Source organism: Teleopsis dalmanni, chromosome 2 (assembly GCF_002237135.1).
Source record: "Teleopsis dalmanni isolate 2A chromosome 2, ASM223713v2, whole genome shotgun sequence".
Lineage (NCBI taxonomy): Eukaryota > Metazoa > Arthropoda > Insecta > Diptera > Diopsidae > Teleopsis > Teleopsis dalmanni.
The window spans coordinates 157,767,827-157,790,277 of record NC_051847.1 but is presented as its reverse complement, the minus strand read 5'-3'; the positions used below and the strand labels follow the sequence as shown (position 1 = coordinate 157,790,277).

Genomic DNA, 22,451 nt, shown 5'->3' with positions numbered 1-22,451 from the left:
TAAGTATTAAGCGCAGTAACAACTTATTGTCATATTAAATATATGTTCGGATATTATGGGTTTTTTATTTTTATCGAGGATTCAAAAGCGTAATTCAGTGCGGAACTTTAATTCATTAAAAACATGTCCGTATACCGTATATCAGAAGGCGTCCTGAGCATCAGCTGAAATCATTAGTTATGTCGTCTCAGTTCGTAACTATCCAATTTCTTGAGGGCTGACTTCTTTTGCGTCGCATTCGCTGGCACAAAGTCGTTCAATGACTCTAAGTTAAGTCATGATTCTCATACCATCGGTCAATATCATTTGCCATGTATCCGGCGAGCTTATCATCTTAAAGTTGAAATTTCCCGTACATATGAGCTCGCCAAGATGCTCACTCATTTCTGCTCTGGCCTCGTTGAAACGTGGGCAAGAGAAGAGAACGTTGTTTGCACCCTTCAAGACAACGGATAACGGATAAAACGGATCCTATTTGTGCCTGAAGCGGTAATAAAGATACTGTTTACAGATTTCATGTCCGATGAGTGAGATGGAGATGTTATTGGTATTGTAATATGTATGTGTACACATGAATATAAATGTTCTTGTATCGGAGTTGAAAATGAATTAGCTTTTTTCTAAAATTATGAATCATTTTATTTAGAGCTCACAAATTGTTAATTAATATCAATAAAGATTTATATAACAAATGTCAGTATTCGTGTTGCAAGGCGTATGTATATGGTCTATTATTATTATTGATTTAGTTTTAAAAACTTTCAATATAATTAAATAAGGACTTTTTACAAATCCAATAATTATGAATGGTACTAAAATCTTTTACAGTTTTCTCTATTAAAATATTGGTAACTTAGTTTGTAGTTTATGTTTATTTTTAAGTCAATAAAATTAAAATATAATTAATCATTTTTAAAGTTTTATTATAACTCCTTTACTCATATAGACAGCTATATGCACAAAATTTTGGAATATTGAACTTAAAATGATTTCAATATTAACACTAATATATATAACACATAAACATTTAAAGCATTTAATTTAGTACATTTGAAGCATTTATAGTTTCAGTTTAGAAATTCTATTCGATCAGTCATCACGTACATTCCTCCACTTATGTCAATACTTATAAATAATTTTATTCAATAATGATAAAATAAATTTTTACTTATAATAATTTTTCATTTTTGTTGATTATACATTCGTATGATATTTATATATATATATAATTTTAGCAAATAAATTAAAAACACTTACATAAAAGTTACAAAATGATCTGAACAGCTTTTAATTTTTGTATTTTTAAAAATTATTTCCTCGTCAATAAAATTTAATTAAAATGTTTATACGCATATTGAGCAAGTTCGACTCAAAGCATTTCTGGGCATTGAAAAATATGGAGATTTTTCATTTTTATTGACAATTTACATTGTCACTTTATTCAGTAAATGTACGATTCTGTTGAGTACAATAGCACGCAAATGTACTCTAATTATGTAAAAATATTAGTTAAATAAAAAATAAAACTTCTTTTAAATTATTTTGTAAATTAGATAATTTGAAACTTAATTGTTTTTGTATAAACAAAACAACTATACAATTTTTTTAATAGGTTTTATAAAGTTGTTTAAGTGATGAGATTATAACTTTGTTTTGAAATAAAAATATTATTTTTCTTGAGTAAAGTATTTTTTTTATATAATTAATTAATTTTTTTAACATTTATTTACCAAAAAGAAATAAAAAAATATATATTTGTTTTCTTTAGATGGTATTTAAAAATGGTTCATTGTATTTAATATTATAATATATTGTATTGTATATTATAATATTATTTTATAATACTGTACAAAGTCATTACATCTTTAAGTAATTTCTTAAAAATTTTTAGAATTTTTAGGCATAAATTCTTATAATTTCTTATAATTAGTACAATAATTAAATCTATTGTAAAATAATTTGTACAAAATTAATTAAATATACTGATATCTGTTAACATATCTTTTAATATATATTGAAAACTGTAATATATTTTTGTAATAAAATATATATGACAAACTGTAATAAATTAATACATATGTGTAATTAGTGTGTAATACACACTAATTCTTTCGTATTAGTGTGTATTTGACACAAAAAACTCAATTATAATTATCTAAAGAAACAGTTTTAACAGAATATGATAGAAACACTCCAGCCCAGTTAGAGTTTAGAGATATACAGTGTATATGTTATCTATTTAATTTGCATTACTTATTATGCATTATATGGATATGTTAGTGTTTTTCTTATTTCTTAGAAATGTTACGCCTCTAATGCACCCACAACAAGCACTTGTAAATTTTTTTTAAATTTGTCTGAATGCTGTTCTTCAAGCTAAAAACGAGTAAATCTTATAATATAATTGTTCTATTTAACATCTATATATAATTATTGTAATATTCTTTTCATGCTTATTATAAATTTCTTTTAAAATATTTTTGTAAATCCTTTTATTTTTTGAGTCTTATTAAAATAAATTACAGAAATTAAAATAAAGATCTCTAAATTGGTTTATTTGGAAACAATTCTTTCAAAATAAATTCGTCGTATCTGCCATTTTTTTTCACTAAAAATTTCGTTTTCTTTGAACTACATTATGCAATAAGTGAATGATCATCAATTTATTTAAGAACATTAAAGCAATTAATGATTAAATAGATATATTTTTTTTTCTATAAATTTAGGATTAGTAATTTCTTTTTATATATATTTTTTTTTTTGAATGGGAATACATCAAATTATATTGAATACTAATATATCAAAGTAGTGTAGAATAATAAGAGGTAATAGAGATTAGAAAGTGATATATATACATAATATATACATATATATGTATAGTTTTATATAACTATATAAAAAATGTTTCATTCTTTTTTTGGCGTTTTTTATTAGAAAAACAACCGATATTCGTTGCATAAAAATTTTTTCGTCACGTCAGCTTTCTGTCACATATAAACATATTCTAAAATCTTCGTTTCTGATCAAATAATATTCCACACAAAATTTACCAAAGTCAGTCAGATAATTTTAAACAATAGATATATTACTAGTAATATGGAAATATAGTGATATATTATGTGATTTTAATAATTAATTGAAATAAAATAATTAAACAGTTATTTAAAAAATGTTTAATTCAATTAGCTTTTGTTAATCTTAGTCCTTAAACATCTTAAGACTAGCAAAAAATAGTCTTACCATTCATGTCGATTTTTTAATTTTCCTTTCCACTTGAGGTTGCCTTTTGCCATCTAGACATTATTCATTCCATCTATATTTTAAAAAATTTTTTTTTCATCTGGCCTTGGGGATGACAAATGTATAAGTTTTGCCTTATGTTAAGGTGCTATTAAAGATATAGATATGTATATTTTTATTAATTGTGTAAATACTATAAATTAACTGTATATATTTTAAAAATAAATGGAATATTCTACTTAGATTAAAAAAAATAGTATTTCCTCCCTTAGTATCTCAACCCTTACTTTGAAAATATTGAAAATGTTATTGTGTCGAATTAATTAATTTTTAATTAATTTGACAATACTCGATACAGCTGTATGGTTAGCTAAAAATTTAATTAATTATAAAATTAAAAAAATATATTGTTGTAATTTAATACTGTTCGAAATACCACTCTATTGAAAACAATAGTTTATATTAAGAATTTAGGTTCGTTGTCAAAACGGATATTAAAAATCAATTTAGTATTAATTTAATGTTTATTAATTTTATATTTAAGTGTTAATATAAGTTTATGTATAAGAAGGTATTTCTAAAACCATATTTATGTTATAAAAAATTCGGAAATATTTTTGTTTATCGTTTCAAATATTTCAGATATTTTTAAATTATATTGTCGGATAATAACAAGTGTTAAAATTTGACAAATTTGTAAAGTGCACTAAATAGGTCCGTGATATATTGATATTCTTATGTATTGAAAGTGTTTAGGTCTATATATGTATATTTAATTTCTAAGTAAGCACAGTATCATTTAAACTCTTATAATAACAGAATGACTTGAAAAGTTATCAGGCCCTGAACTTTGACTTAGACAAAATGTAAATAAATACATATATATGAGCAATAAGAAAACAAAAATAACTAAATTGTATCTAAATATTCTATCAGTGTTGCATTTTATTTTACAGTATCTTTGTTTTGTGCTAATGGCGTAGCAAACTAGATAATTTACGCCAATAACGAACAAAAACAGCAACAACAATTCAAATTTATATATTTTATTTGTTGTCATTGTTATTTCGGCTCAGTACTACAGGTATGAGCAGCGGGCGAATAAGAGAGTTCTAATGCCCTCAAATACACTTTCACAAACTATTGGCACGGTGGCAAGATCGAAAACGTTCACAGAATCATTCAGTTGAGTACATACCAATACGCGATCAAGATGCAGCGGTCAAATAAAAAACAAACAAATTTTTAACTAAAAAAATGTAATAAATTAAAAATAAAAACTTGTTGCTTTAATTAAAATCCAGTAAATGAGATAAAAAATTATTAAACAAAAGGCTTCGACTCACTACTCAATACAGAATACGCAAAGCAATAAACACATGTGGATATAATATTTTCAAAATAAATGTGGTTTTTAACTTTTAAATTACAAAATAATGTGAAAAAAATTTGAGTACATAAGATAAGCTCATCAATAAATGAAAAATATATACAAATTGTGATATATTGTAAAAAAAAAATTATTATCATTGAATATTTATATCTTTGTCTCCCGCTTTTTTATGTGTTTGTGTCAAATAGGCTAGAAATTAATTAAATTAAATCTAAAAAAATATAAATGATAACAAATTTATCTAAAAAAAAATTTTCTCATTTGATAGAAAATAAAAAATTAATAAATTTGCTATAGTGAATTTAATTGAATAAAAAAAAATGTGATTGTATTTTGTGATAAAAACTTTTTAAAGTATATTGTTTTGAAATATTTCTATAAAAAATTGTTTAAAAAGATAAATAAAATATTTAAATAATTTCAGTTGAATGTATTTTTCAAACAGAATTGTGTGATATTTTATATAAGAATTACTATAAAACAAAGGGGTTTTTTTATTATCTAAAAAAGTGAGTTCTGCTAACATCTAACTAAATTAATTGTTTTAATTTCCATGTACTTTGTGCTGTAATTAAGATTTTGTTTTGATTCAATTTCAAAAATTAAATACATATACAATTTGAAAAATGTTCACGGTACCATGTTATCGAGATACAATTCTCACAACATCGATTAGCGATGCATCTGTTTTGAATAAGAGTAAAACCGTACGTATTCATCCAAGTGGAATAATTGTGTTTACTTTTACAATAACAAATTTTGGCATGAATTTTTTTAACCAAAATACACTTCAATATTTAAAATTTGTTTGAAGTTGTTAAACTAAATATTATTGCTCTTTTTTGCACATATAAATAATATTAAATAATTTACCAATCGGCTTTACTATAATCAAATAATGCACAATTATCCACTAACAATTCTTGAATAAAAAACTAATTGATTTCTAAAAAATTTTTTTAACAGATTTTATTATTTTTTTGCTCTATAACACATATCTTAAATCCTTGGAATAGCCGATATATTACTAAAATATATTTATAATAATTAGTATCTATATTAACATAATTAATATCTATATAAATTATGGAAACTTCTAGTAAAAGAGTTTTTTTTGTAATTGTATGGAATTTAGTCTCTAAACCTTGTTGCACTCTATTTAGTTCGACTTATAGAAAATTGGAGTTATAGAACTTCGAGTAGTTGAAGTTTGACTGTATCATCACGTTATTTTGTATTAAGATCATTTTCAATGTCAGACTTACTTTAGTGAATGATGTTGACGATTTTTTTTTGAACGTTTTTGCATATAAGTTCCGTAGGTTACATAGTTTACTATACTTCTACTTAATAAGATATACTAAACTAAATGGCTTATAGTCGGTCTTAGTTTCTGTTATTTCTTTAGTAACTATTTAGTGGGTGATTAAAATTTGAGTATTAAAATGCTTTTAAACATTAATTTTTAATTAAAAATCAATTATCTAAATAAACTAATATTGGGTTTTTGAACTGGGTGGTTTTCTTTCTATTAAGAAAATAGTTTTTTCACTATAATTGACTTTCAAATTCAATCAAATCATTATTTAATTATATCAAATTTAATTTTGAAATGAAAATTGTTTTATTTTTTATAAAATATGTTATGTTACTATAATCTAATAAAATAATATAAAAAAAGTTCCTTTAATGAGTATATATCTTGTTAATCTTTCTTAACAATTTAGATCTGTGTATTCTTTTGCTTTTTAGATTCAATTTTTTATTTTTATACATATTTTTATCAAATTTTTTTTTTAAATTTGTGTACACTGTTATATTTTAATTTATAAAAGAGTATCGAATGCATCTGCATATCTTTTCAATATTTATTTTTACTTAATTCGGAAATGATTACCACTAAACAAATGTTCTTTCGCTGACACTGTTGTTTTGTTTTTATCTTATTTTACTTAAGTTCTTTTATTTCAAATGTTTACAAAAATAAATTTATTTCAAAAATTTGTTGGCGTCTGTTTCAATAAACAAGTAAAAATTCTTTGAAGTAAACATGTTTTGAAGTAACTTGAATATTGCACGTTTTAATTACATTTCAGTGCATTTTTTTTTAATACACACAAAATTTTATTTCTTTGTAAATAAAAATATAATTAAAATATTGTTTTGTATTGTTGCATTTTATAATAAGAAATAAAAAATAATAAATAAATGTAAAGTACAAATTTACATAAGAATATTCGGACTTAAATTCTCTTATTCATCGAAAACGTTGTTGAATTTTCAATAAATTATAGTATTTAATTAATTTATTTAAATATATCTTAAAACACTTAAATAAAAAAAAAATAAAACTTAAATTTTGAATATTATTCTTATTTCATACGCTGCGACCTTAATAGATCGTTTTGACTGGAGCAGACCCTAGTCAAAGAAAAGGTATTCCGTTTATCTCACGAAGACCCAACATTATTTTGAAAAGTACCTGATTACACTTAGTGAAATATTTTCGGTGCGATATCCTGGTTAAGGTCAATGTAATTACAATATCAAGTTTTATAATAAAGTATATTTGACACAATTTGTTGCTAATATTACAACAAATTTAATTAAGAATTAAATTCTAAATATAACTTGAATATATAAAGACGTCTTTGTTATCAATTATTAAATTATAAAAGAAATTATGTCCATCCTATATTTCTTTATTTTTGTTCTTTATTTAATGCAGGAAACCTATTTCATTTTAACACTGAAAATGTTTTATTGAAGGTTTTTATATGAATTTTAAAATTCTTTTTTTCAAAATTTTAGCGATATTTTTATTTTTCTTCTGCGTTCTTCTTTTTTTTAGGTTTTTTTTTACTTTTTTTTTTTACTTTTTTAGTGCTACTATACTACTTCTTTGATTGTTTTTATTGTTGCTGTTAGGTATGAGTATGGTTATACCCGAGTATGAATGGAAGTATATTGGGTGATTACTAATATAACTTAATTTTTTTCTATTAGTGTGTACACACTGCACTCTATGAACTTCATACTTCTATCTATACTTTCGTTTTTAGTTTTTGTAGACCAATTTCCCAATTTAGTTTTTGCACCTCGGTTTATTATTTCAGTACGGTTATGCTATTATTAAAGCGCTTTTTTCTTTTCTGGTAATAATCGGCCTTAACTTATTTTTTAATAATTCGTATTATATTATCATTTCATAAAAATTGTTCATTATCTGTTTATTTTGTATTGTATTTAGTTAGATATAGCGTAGACCAAACGTTAACACTACGCAAGTTCTACAAAATACAAGAAAAATCACATTAAAACACATTTCATTTGTTAATTGATTTTATAGCTGCTTATGATAGTAAAATAAATGTATAGTATATATACTATAAAATATTTTAGCACCATTTGACACTCTCTAATTTTTTGGAAATCATGAAAAGTTGATTTATTTTGAAAGAACTACTACAATATACATCAGATATATCATTAAAAACCATATAACGAACTTTATAGTAACAAAAGATTAACTCCAAGGCAATAGCAAACCTTTAAAATAATGTGATGCATTCTATCCCATATATGTAGGTATATAGGTAAACGTGACACACGTAAGAAAAGAATCTATAAAACTTAGATGAATCCATTTTAGTTAAACCAGTGCAAGTACTAGCAATGTAGATGACATAAAGATAATTGTTACATCAATGTTTTTTTTAAAAACATATTTTATAGAAAAGTCCTTATATGAAAAGTCCTTTGTATATTGATTTTTACACTATTAACGCCTTGATTTACTGTTGTGAATTTAAATAAAAAAAAATTAAAATGTTTTAAAATGATTTTAAAAATACGTACGAGTATATGTATCCAAATTTCATTCGGTTAGATATAATTAAGAGTATATAGTTTTGTCTTTTTAATATATACTCTCATATAGCCTTTCAACCTTAAGGTATATATGTTTTCACTATATATTGTATATATGAGATTTAATCAAATTTATCAATTATACAAATATTTTCGAACTTGTATTAATAAATAGCCGAAGAGAATGAAGGGTATGTAGACGTCATAGGTAGCTCGATAAAATTTTTTGTGTATTTATTTTTGTAAAATTATCACTTTAGTGTCTTGTTATCGGATTACTGAGTTATCAAGACATTAGATCTGGTGAAATAAAAAAGAGTAGGTGTAGTCGTACTCGGCTACTCAGTAAACTTTAATGCATATTTGTTTTTATGACATTTCCAAGTTATATAGTAGGGTTATTGAGTTGCCGTGTTTTAGTAGATGTTATATTGGAATTTCATCGCTCTTATTAAACACAAATCAAATTAAATAAATGTTTAAAATTACAAGTTTACACAGAAATAATTGAAGAGACGCATCCAGATAATAGTTATTTTTATCAGTGCTACTTCTGAATACTTTTATAATATAAGTGTTTAAGGAATTACATTTATAGTTTTATATATTAATTTTAATAATTATGATAAGAATACATGTTTTATTTGTAAAAATAAAAGATATCTTCAGAAGCAAATTAACGTTAAAAAATGTGTTCTGCTAAATTGTGAAATCCTTAAATTTATTCAAAATTTTCTTAATTACAACTCATTTTTTTAATAAAAAATTTAAATATCTATTGTTAAATACATTGTGACCGAAAGGTTTTCGGAGGTTCTCATTTAAAATTCGCGCGCTGTATATTTTTCGATATTTTAAGTTTATGTAGTTTGGCAGCACTGTCCTTAATTACTATGCCAAAAATGAGCGCGATCTGTCAGACAGTTCGTTTACGGCAGCTGTTGAAACCAGTTCACCTCAGTAGGGCGTTGCGAAAAAAACAATGGAAAAAAATATTGAACAAAGAGTTTGCATCAAATTTTGTGTTTCGAACGAAATTTCGTGTGCAGAATCGTTGCGAATGCTACAAAAGGCTTATGGGGAATCAGTTTTATCGAAAACTCAAGTTTATGAGTGGTACAAAGCCTTTCAGGACGGTCGTACGACCGTCGAAGACATGCCGCGTTCTGGACGACCTTCGGCCTCTACCACCGACGAAAACATTGAAAAGGCAAAGGAAATCGTGTTCCAAAATCCTCATGTGAGTGTTAGAGAGATAGCACGAGAGCTAGGCATCGGTCGTGAGATGGCTCGTTTGATTTTGGTGGACAATTTGTGTATGCGACGTGTCAACGCCCGGCTTGTTCCGATTCACCTCAATTTGTTCCAACATTATCAACGATTTTAAGGCCAAACATTCAATAAATACCATCGAACAGCCACCGTATTCACCTGATCTTGCACCGTGTGACTTTTTCCTGTTTCCCAAACTCAAATTACCACTCAGAGGAACGCGTTTTGAATCCATAGAAGACGTAAAACAGAATTCGCAGAGGGAACTCAAAGCCATACCGGAAAGCGCCTATAAAAAATGTTTTGATGATTGGAAGAAACGTTGGCATTTGTGTATCGCTTCTAATGGAGCATATTTTGAAGGAGATAAAATAAATATTGATGAAGATTAAGAATTTTGCGTTTTATTTATTTATGACCGGAAACTTTTCGGTCACAATGTATAAATTGTTTGCCACTACCACATATATCAACCTTAATACATAGGGTATATTTTAGTGCAAATGTTCAAAAGTTCTATGTTTAATATTTATAATACAAAATTTATGTGTATTAAATTTTTATTTCATTTCACAATAATTACATATCTTCCCAAGCTTAGTTATTTATATACCGTAATTGATTTAATTACTATTCAATTTCTAAACGTAATCTTTTGACTTTAAAAATAATTAACACAACCAGTTATTTTAAAGATAAATTTTAATTTTTGTTTCTGTGGTATTATTGAAAAATGTTAATGTAACTTATTTATATGTAAATGAACAACAGATAATGTCTGAACTTTAGTACTGTAGTTTGAATTGATTTAATGATTGTCTAAGGTTTTGGAATTCTTTCATGTTTGAAAGAGTTTACGTTGATTGTTGTTTTGTTTTAATTCGATTTAGATGAAAGTAGTAGAAATATTCAGATAATTTATTCAGATACTCATTTTCTATTATATTTTCATATTTATTATAACTTAAAGATTCAGATTAAATTAGTAGAAGTAGTAGTTTATTAAATGTTAAAGATCTACAAGCATATAAATGGCAAACAAAAGGATATGTACACAAAAACAGGGGGTTGTACAATAGTGTTAGTAAGAAAAAGAGAATAGGTGGAAATAATTCTGCCTATGCTTTTCCTTGGTAAAACCAGATAAACCTTGCAACCCCAATGTAGTGCAGCTATATGTTATATCGATAGAGCTGCAAATGGAGTACACATAAGGGATTATGCAAACCAGTAACTACTTAGCAAAGTGGCTATAAAATGGGTATATGATTACTTAGAAATTTTTTGTGCTTATTTTCTAAAAATTGAGATATCAGTGGACAATTTACAAGCTATATACATACCTGTTAAATTTGATACACGGACTATTTTTAACCATCTCGCTGACTAGTTGTGTTCCGGGTCCCCCCGGTTGGGAACCACTTGCTTAGCATATGAGTATATCCAGACTTTACTTTTATAGTCATCTGATAGTGAAACAATTATGTATTTGATTTTTTGTCTTGCATTTCAAATTAAGACACTAATAATTGATTAAGACAATAATGAATATTGTGTTTATTAAATCAAAATTTCTATAGGCGTGTACAGCTTTCTATAGAACTGCATAAATAACTATAAAACTTTTCCTATTTTAATAAGATATTGCTTTGAGACGTATAGTACATGCTTCACAGTATTTAAGAAATACATATACGCATAAATACCTAAAAATAAAAACTACCTTTGCAAATGTCTCGACCTAGCAACACTAAAGTCTGCAAACTATTAATCTTGGTAGAAAGCCCATATATAGATCTTTTAAAAAAATCTTCCCTCTCAACGGCAGGGAATAAAACTAGTTGTAAAACTAGAAATTTCGTAGCCAGGCTTGTAATATGAAAACGGCTGTTTCGCGGATTTTGGACTGAGAAAGAATTTTTGGACTTATTGCCAACCAATCAATCTAAAACGTTAAAACTTTATGTAAAAAACAAAGCGAAGAAGTTATTTAAAAAAAAGGGAGAAACACAACATTAAATAAACTGAGTTTTTCATTTTGTGGTTCCGAAAGTAAACATAAAGTGACATACTTGTAATTCATATTTCGATCAAATTTTTATTTTAATTAATTGTGTAGATCTTACCATTAAATGTTAAAAAGAGCATCATTCAAATGTCCTTTATAGGACAGTACTGAATTCTTCTGAGCTAATTTTTGACGACTTGTCGTAATATAACAGGCAGCAGATCGGCTATTACTTGCCAAGTGTTTTTTTTTTTTTGAAGCGTCAAAAAAATTGAGGATTCTCCATATAGGCACTGTCCTTTGTGTAACCCCATAAAAACTCTAGTGGTAACTAATAGGATGCTCTTAGTGGTCAATTTATGTCACCTAAATATGAAATAAACTATTTCGTATTCTATTCTATATTTAGTGACCAAAATTATGAAGAAGTAAATGTGCTTCTTGACATTGTACGAATATCTACAATGAAAATTAAAAAGCCTTTATTAAAAATCGCTCATAAACTAATTTGCGGCATATCGGTTGCTATTCAATTATTTTTATTTTTAAATAAATCAATAGCAAAACATTTATATATAAGTAAATGTGAAGAAAATTTACAACAAATGAAAAATAAAATTTAAAAATGATGTCAATTGTTTTTATGCCACTGAACTCACGCACACATTTCAGCTTTTCAAGGTCCATAAATATATTTTTCGTAAAAGAAAATTCAACAACAAACTTTTACAAATTTTTAACTTTTTAATTATTGTTCTTTCTCATATATTCATATGATTTTCATTCATTTTCAAATGATCTTATTTTTTTTTTAAATATTTCAAAATGTAAATAAGTAATTTCAGACATGTGCATCTATTTTTTCACGCAAACTATTTTTGCCAATAATTTTGTTAATATTTTGTTTTTCACAATTTATTGTTATATAAAATATTTACAAGATACATGTGCTGAAATTAATATACTCACAATTTCTATTTTTGTATCTTAAAATAAAGATAAAATGTAATGTGCGTATATACGATTGCATGTGAAATATACGTAAATAGAACGCAGTGCATATAAATCTTTCGATATAAGTTCATTTCCTCAGGTTGTATATTTTATTTGTTAATGAGATGACAGAAAAACGGAAGAATTTTATTGCAGATTAGAGGTCAGAACTTTAGAAAATACTTCAGACAAGTACATAATTTTGAACAATTACTAAAATTCGTTTCCTAATGATTGAGGCACTAGTTTTGTTGTAAAAAACATTTGTTTTTTTTTATCGATTTACACTTGCTATTTTAAGGTGCATAAACAAATAAATTGAAATCTAAAATAAATAAATATCGTTAAATTATTTGTTTTTATGTATTTATAAGGCTATTCATAAATTATTTATATTATTTTTTTTTTATTAATTTTTTACAAAATTTGCTTTCTAAATCAAAGCAAGTTCGGATGTCGATCACGCGTGTTTATTTAAACAAAATTATTTTAAAAAGTTTATGTGTTGTTGTTTTTTTAAACCACATAAAACAACTTTATTGCTTTATATTAAAAATCTTTTTGTTTTGTTATATTTTATATTAGCCATATTATACCCGTATATTATAATTGTTGGCATATAGTATCTATCAATAAACAATGAACTTTATTCAGTTTTCGCATTTTATATATAAGTCATGTATGTGATTTTTGTTTCGTCTACTCTTACTCTTATTACTCTTAATTTTAATTTTTTTTACAATTAACGAATAATTCGAATAATTCTTAGTAAAGCGTATCTCCTTTAAAAAGTTTAGTAAAAAATTCATTGCAATTATAACAAAGTTTATCAGTTTAAAAATTAATAAATTAAGGCTGCAGTTTAAATTTCTCTGCAATTAAAAAAAAAGTTGTGCGAATAAGCAGTATGTACCATATTCTAAATATTCTACTTAAATCTTAGAATAAATCTTTATATAAGTTCTCTCATTTAAGTCCCTACCAAAATCTATCATACCTTTCAAAATTTCTTTCATCAAACTTCTCGGGGCACCAATGGTATCAGTCTGTTATAACCTATAATAAGAACTCTAAAAAGATTATTTTTTATTTTTATATATTCAATTTTTTTATTCCTAGGTGTAACATAGGGCCGTAACAAATAGTTTCAATTGAACTCTATCTAATGCACGACGTTTTGTTTCACTCCAGCTCTTTCTAGCATTTCTTAATTCGGTTTCAGTTTGTCTCTTCCAAGTATTGCGCGGGCGTTCTCGTCTTTAAGTACCTTGAGGGTTGATCTGTAAAACTTTTCTTGCGATATCATCAACGGGTTTTCTTAAAGTATGTCCAAGCCATCTGTATTAGCGCGTCATTATTTCTTCAGTTATAAGAAGCTGATTCATTCTAAACTAGAGTTCACTATGGTATGGTTGCTGGCCATAATTAATGGAGGATACGTCGTAGAAAGCGATTGGCAAAGGCGTCGTTCGCCGATAAGTTCCAACTGTCGCTACTATATGTTATAGTAGGGTTGACTTTACATTTGCATTGTACACGTATATCTTAGTGCGTTGTGAGATGTTGGATGAACGCCAGATTTTGCTTAGGGGTCCAAAACGCTTGCTTCGCTTTCGGTATAGCTTCCCAGATAGCAGAAATTTTGTACATCTTCGATGTGAACGTCATTCGTTGAGCAGTTTGTATTCATCTTTAATCTTTATCTTTATTTACAAGTTTTTCATAATTATTCCATCATTTTGTTTTTTGGTTTAAAATAAAACCTAATTTTATTTTTAATTTTTGAACTATATTTAAACAGTTAACTAAATATTTGAACAGCGTAAATAGCTTTCCAACCAGATAAACAGGTTAATTCTCCGTTAACATTTGCAAATCAAATTTAAGGTGAAGAGTTTTATTTGTCTATACTGCAAACTTCAATAAGTAAACCGACCACAAAGTAAACATCGTTCATGACATTGCTAAAACATAGTATCTATATATATAGTAATACATATCTATGAATAACTGATGTATTATGTTAAAATTGTTAAATAATATTTCGTTTATATAAGCAGGTATCAAAGTTTGCTTATATTTATTTTACAATTTATTTTGTGATATTTTATTATGTTTATTTCGCAAAAAAAAAAAAAAAATTAATTTAGTTAAAACTAAAACTAACACTAAAAATTGAAAGTAAATATTTCTCTTTAAATACTTTAGAAGACGGCATAAGTAAATAAAAAGTAGAAAAATATAATCAAATTTTTATACGTTCAAAATTGTCTATTTACTATAATATTTCGAGATTTTATATTTAAAATATGAATATATAATATATGCAAATTTATACAACAAACTTTTATTTATTTGAAAATATTTTTTTATCTCATATTGATTGATTTATTTTATTTAATATTCAATTAAATTTGTTTGCTTACCTAACATTTTATCTTAAATGTTTGAAATGAGAAATTGTTTACGTTAATTACAGGGCATTTTATTGGCGAGTTGACTCTGTTTATTTTTTCAAATCCACAATGCCAAGGGCATCTCGCAAACTAGAAAACAGGAGACTTTTTTATTTCAATTTTAATAGATTTTTTGTTTACAAATTTGGCAAATATTTTCTTAAGTGTTTTTAAATAAGAATCAATTATTAAAGAAACAAAAAAAGTTTTAAATTACTTTACGTTTTCAACAATTTATTTTATAATTATTGGAAACATATGTTAAAATTGGAAGAAGCGGTTGTGTATTATAAACTATCTTTCGCTAAAATACTTTATTGGTAAATATACTATATTACATCAAAATACAGACACAAATAAATTACAATTTATGAGATAAAGTGTACTAAAATATGTAAATGACTAAAAAATACTGTTTTATTACAACACAAATGAAATGTAGTAGTAGACCCAATAGATCCAACTGTATATACTGCGGATCCGTCAAGGACACTGCTGAGTATACTTTGTTCAATTGTAAAAGATGGTTAAGAGGAAGAACACTACTTGCAGAATATGTAAGTCACTTTACATTCGATAATATCGTAGCAAAAATGACAGAACGAGCAGAAAATTAGTACAAAATCACACAATTCATCGGAAATGTGCTGAGGGAAAAGAAGAAAGATCTGGACCCAAACAAATATAAAATAAAGAACAATCTGATGACATTCCATTTCGAAGCAGAAATGGGAGCCTGGATGCAGGTTTTACGAGAAGCATATGGCATGGATGGTCAACTTAAATGGGATCCTCCCTGAAGTAATGCGAAAGCGGTCCCGGGGGGAGAAGTACTGCAGAAGAAGAGAGAGTGTTTTAATTCATATACTACAAAGTAGGAGTCAGAGATATTATTTCGGCGACGTTTGGTTTAACTTACCACACAAATACAAAAGAAAAAGACCCAATAGTGAAGAAGTACTCTAATAGAAAAAGTACTCGCAAAGAGATATAGGCAATAATAATTTAGTCTACTAAAGGGTCTAACTACTACAATGTTGAAATAATTTTATATTCTTCAAGAAATCTTAACCTAGCAGAAGTTATTCTCTGCCTTTCGAATGAAGGTCTCAAAGAGGAGTTTGGTTGAGGGGTTTTTAAAAATAGAAGTAAAGTTGTGACAGAAGTGGATATGTGATTGTGAAATTTTTCGTTGATCCTTATACATATTACTCAATGTATTTCATTCAAACAGATTGTTTAATTTTTTTCTAATTTTATTTTTTTATTTATATCTAAACACATTTAACAAAATATTAAAAAATAAAAATTGTTTCTTTTGCAACAGTTTTTTGTGAGATAAAATAAGGATGACTATTGTATAATGATACCAATAGTGCCTCTCCAATTTTCCTAAAAAATTATTTTAGTGAACTCACCACCACTTTGCCATACTAAACAAGACGTGTGAATGACGCTTTTATTGCGTTAGCACTTAAAGCGTTAAATGCACATTTAGTGTACAAAGTATATCTGAAATTTATAATTTAAAAATCACTTTTGAAATATACCGTCGTTGAAATGGAAATGTTATTTTTTCTTTTATATGAGAAATGTTTTCTTAAAAATGTATAAGAAGATATTTATATCTACATATACGAGTATATAAAAATAATTAATATGTATGTAATAGAGTGTATATTCTGTGTAGTCTAAAATTTTATCATTTTATCAAAAAAACATATTTCCTTAATTTCCTAATTTCCTTAATTAAGTAGTTCTTGCCAAAATGTGATCGACCAAACACCGTATCTGACACGGACCCATGTGTAGTGACGTTGCGAGGGGTGGGCCAGAAGGTTGTTGTTATCTAGCATTGCTTAGAAAGTGTTCCCCAAGATGATTATATTCTAAATTTTATTTTAATGTATATACCATAGTGTAATGGTCCACATTATGTTCGAAATTAACATTTCGAGAAATTTGTCTCGATCCCGGCTTAATGTTATTAGAATATTACTTCAGATGTCATACATAAAATCAACACAAAGTTTGAAATATAGTAAAGTTTTGAAGTTAGGATTCATTAAAATGCCATTGTGTGAAATCTTTATATATAACTTGTGCACAATATAATTTGCTAATATAAAACAAATAATATAAATACCTAGTTATTATTAATTATTCTTAAATAATTCAAAATAAATATTTACACAATTAGTCTTAGTCATCTTAGTTCTAAACTCTATAAAAAAAAATAAATATAAAGTTGGAAAAACAAAGAAAAATGTTGAATGAATAAATACTCTTTTGCAAATATGTTAACAATTAATGACCATATAGATAGATAATCATATTTTTCAATTGATAATCATAAAATACGGATCGTTTATTTTTAATTTAAGATCACCTAAAAACTGTAATGACATTTTGAAAATATTTATGATATTGTCATTTATTGTTAAACTTACTGTATTAGAAGACATTTATTTCCTTTTAAAAGACAAATTGAAAATACAATATTTGTACATATACATAATCATTATTTTTTATTGGCATAGAAACAGAGAAAGATTATCGTCGCCGCTAAGTGCAGAAGTCCCCGATTATTTATTTAAGTTATGTGCACATAAACAGTTTGGCTTTCCCATCGAACCATCCATTGCGTCTGCTTCTTAAAATATTTTTTCTATTCAACAATTTTATTTGTAAACAAATTTATTTTTCTATTATTTTTATTTTAAAATAAGAATCTTATCTTCTTCTAGTTGTCTAAAATTTGGATTTTGTTACTTCAGCAAATATTTTGTTTATAATTTTAACGGTAAAAATCAATAAAGATCAAATTTTATTTGATTTAAAATTAATTGTTTGTTAATTTTAATCATCATTAAAGTAAAACTAGAAAATTTACAAAAAATGTTAATTAAATTTTTTATTTAAATACTATTATGAGAGAAGATATATTAATAATATAGGTATATATGTAACTTAAAACAAACAAATAAAAAATCGTCAAGAGCAACTAACACTAAAAATGTTAAGATCTTTACATAATTATTTTTATTTTATTTAATTATTTTTATTTTATTTAGTATTCTTATTTTATTTAATCAAATTTATTTTATTTTATTTAACTATTTTTATTTTTTTAAATTATTTTTATTTTTTTTAAATTATTTTTATTTTATTATATTTAATTATTTTTGTTTTTTTGAATTATTTTTTTTTTAATTATTTTTATTTTATTTAATGATTTTTTTTACTTATTATTATAATTATATTTAATTATATTTATTTTATTTTATTATTTTTATTTTATTTAATTATTATTATTTTCGAATAATTTTTGAGTGCTTGAAAGCAACAGACTGATCTGTTAAGAAACATCAGTTAAAGATTCCCTACAGGAGATACAATAAAGTCAATTAATCTTTAATATATAAAAGAACATACAAAATAAATATTTACGTTGCCAAATCGCTCAAATAAGCTATATTTAAAATATTGTTTTACTTAATAAGTATCGCATTAATTTTTTTTCATTAAATTTTTGTGAATATTGGAACCGTCCTTAATTGTTTTAAATATTTGCTTTTTTGCCCCGATTAAGGACGTTTTTTGTTTTATATTACCTTAATTAATATAAAAAATTGTTAATAAAAACACGAATTTTATTTGTTTATTTCATACAACTTTAGAGTTTTTATTTACATATTTTTTATTATTATTATTATTTTATTAATATTTAAAATAATATAAAACAAAAAATGACCTAAACCCCGGTAAAAAAAAAAAACAATTACTTCTCTTTTAATTTATCTAATTAAAAATTAATTAAATTTAAAAAAAAATTATTTAATTAATATAAATTTAAACTAAATCACGCTTTAAGAATCTTGAGTTTAAAATTATGTATAACATATAACTTATACTAGATTGTTAAATAATTTCCCTGAATGGAAATAAAAATAGACCTCCTTAAAAGCATGATCTCCCTTAACTTAAATACATTTATTTCAATGATTTTATCTCTGTAGTGAATGTAGTTGGTATTATAGCTGCTGAATATTGTTGGTATAACTTCTTAAGAAGTGAGAGGAGCCATAAGTGAGCTAGATCTGGCGAATAAGTGATGTAGCAATTCGTACTTTTATTTACTGAGAGTAATATTATTTTGAGCAGTCTAAACATATTTATTGCCTTAATGAAAAATTTTGTACACAAATAATGAGATGAATTATTTACCAGTTTGGACCCATTTCACACACAGCATATTACAACCCAACGTTTAATATAAATTCTTGTTCACTGTGCCTAATTGAATATTTGTACTTAACCGCTCTGTCAATTGTCGATATTTCGATACGATATTCTTTATTTTTACCAAGAGCTCGGGTGTTGTTATTTTTGAATATCCTTTTCATGAAATGTCTTCAAGACTTGTTTGACCATTTTGAACAAAACAACCCATTTACAAACTTGGTTTTTTTAAGAATGTGTTATGTATTATCATTGCTTTTTTTTGATTATATTTAATTTTTTTTATTGTAAAAAAGTTACCTGACACGTTAACTGCAATTGTCTTGAATACAATGACTTAATTGACAGATTGTGATGAAATTTTGTCTATTTTCTTAAAGATATTCAATTATTAATATAGCATTTTAGTTCTACTGTTGACGAATAAATGCCGTAAACCTACTGAACAATATAACATTTTTAATACTATTATTATTACTTATAAAAAATTGCTCTAAGTTCTAAGTTATTATTGTTAAAATTCACTGGATTAAAAGTGACTATGTGGATATATTAATTTCTTTATAGAATTGTTTTTTTCATATTGTTAAATAAAAATAACAGTAAAATTTATTGTTAAAAACTTGAATAATTTTTTAATTTATTGGTTTTTATTTTATTTATACAAGCAAAAATTCTACTGCTTTAGGTTGAGTGATTTTTAATAAAGCATCTCGTAAATGCAATTTAAACGTTACACGTTTTAGTTTTTATTTATTTTAATATGCCATATATTTTTAATTTTTATTATTTATTAGGAGTGTCAGTTTTTGTGTTTTTCCTTTATTTAAAAACTACAATTTTTAGTCATTATAACAAATGTATAATTATGAATGCTGCTTATATTATATGTGAAATAATATAATTTCTTTATATAAAAAATGATTATGCAAAAATGTTTTTATTCGTTTTGTTTTTTTTTGTTTATTGGGTTGGTCAAAATGTACTTTTATTTTACAGTTTTTAATAAAATGTTTTTTTTTCACTATATGCACTCATACAAACTTCTCTTAAAATTGGGCTTAACCATTTATATATAATACAATATTATATACTTGAAAATTTTTTTAAATAAAATATATTCTTTTAAATAAGCTGGAATGAAATATATAATTTATTATTATTATTACTTACTTTTAATATATCTGCATTATATAATATGATGATATATAATACATCTGTTAACAATTAATTTGTTATGAAATGCGATTTTTATTTTAAATTATTTTTTATTTTTCAATCTGTTGTTTCACAAAAACTTACAGAATCGTACGTGACTCCGATGTAAATTCGACTTCAATTTTTTTTGTTTTTTTATTTTTTGTTTTATTTTAAATTGACTTTATAAAAATGTATAAAACATTTTAATATTGTTCATATTTATAAATTCACATAAATTTGATCAGACAACATTCGCCTTAAAGTTCACAGGCACTGAAAATATGTATAAAAACAATAAATTATATCGAACAAGAGAGGTTAAAGCATTTTTATTTCATTGAATTTCTTAAGATTCTACATAGAAAATTTTTTTTCAAATTAAAATAAAATACAATATTTATAAAAAACTTAAAAAATTATTATTATTACTACAATTGTCATAAATAAATTATTTATAAATGTACTGTAACTCACAACTTTCACTTTTATTTATAAGTATGTGGTATAAACGTAACAGTTTAAATGCCTAATAGAGCAAGCACTGTATACAATCCCATTTGGCCTTATGAGCTTTTCGATCTAAATGGTGTCAAAACGAGATTATTTCGCCATATAAATAAAACGTCAAACAAACGATTTCAATTTGTCATTTTGGAATCATTTTTCTAAAATATTGTCGTTCATTCCCAGTATATGTTTTAGTTTCCAAAATGTCATAAATCTGATTGAATTTTTGGCTGCAAAGAAATGATTTAGTATATTAATATATAGTATTTGTGTAATCATTTCAAAGCAAAATTCATATAAGCATCATTTGAAATGTCACTTATTACAGTGTGAATGCATATATTTTGATAAATGCAAATGGAATCATTTCGTGTGCTAGTATGAAAGTATTAAAACTTGCAGGTTTATTATTTATTAAATAATAGTTAATTAGCTAAGAATTAAATACAATAATGTACTTTAAATTTAAATATGCTATTTATTTATTATTTTTTGTAATATTTCCATTGAAATTCTCTTCTATTGAAAAAAAAAATATAATCGACATCCATTTTCCTTTAATCTATTTTGATGCTTAATGATGTTACTTCTTTGTCTCTTAAAATGCTTACGCGATCAATATATTTTCTTTATGTGTGTATATCAGTCATATTAGATATTGACCGTATTATAACGCCTTGGTAAGACTCTAAAATGATAGTTGCAGAAACAACAATAGTATCTTGTAACTAGCAGTACCTTGTAACAAAAATGCAAGAAAATATGCATTGATTGTTTGTGGGAAAAGTCCAAAGATAATATTTAAACATGTCAAATGTGTATTATTAATATTTTTATTAAACAATTTATATTCTCTATATAACATTAATGAGATTTATGCTTTATCATACAAATATGCAGCAGTAATGGCGATAATCAGTAATAGACTTTAGTATGAGACGTTGTTGGTGAATTTGTTTTTTTTTAAATTATGTTATACATATATTATTATACATATGTTATATACACATATTATATACATATATTATAGTTTCTTCCTACTGATTTTTTAATAATTAATTTTTTTGTTTTTAATTAGAAACTTTCCATTTACATTATATATACGTTTATCATGTACATTCTCTCTGGTGTTATTATTAAATTCAAATATACCAGAATGTCTGCCAATATTGCCTCATTCTGTTGGCTACAACTTGTCGCTATACAAGTTTCATCCAATAAAAATGAAAACTATTTTTGTTCTGCGGAACAATCTTTGCAATGACATTTC

General features: G+C 25.0%; 1 protein-coding gene across 4 annotated transcripts in view; it reads left to right on the top strand.

Annotated features, from left to right (window-relative positions):
- LOC119675343 (TBC1 domain family member 1) overlaps nucleotides 1–22,451 on the top strand; it is a 64,512-nt gene that overhangs the window by 33,025 nt on the left and 9,036 nt on the right. For 2 of the 4 annotated variants that reach the window (XM_038086539.1, XM_038086537.1), the window contains exon 1: nucleotides 5,187–5,340. The exons of the other annotated variants lie outside the window; for them this stretch is intronic. In XM_038086539.1, coding sequence (XP_037942467.1) covers nucleotides 5,260–5,340 — 81 coding nt within the window. In that variant the 5' untranslated portion in view covers nucleotides 5,187–5,259. Of the gene's footprint in view, nucleotides 1–5,186; nucleotides 5,341–22,451 lie in introns of those variants that run through there. 4 annotated transcript variants of the gene reach the window in all.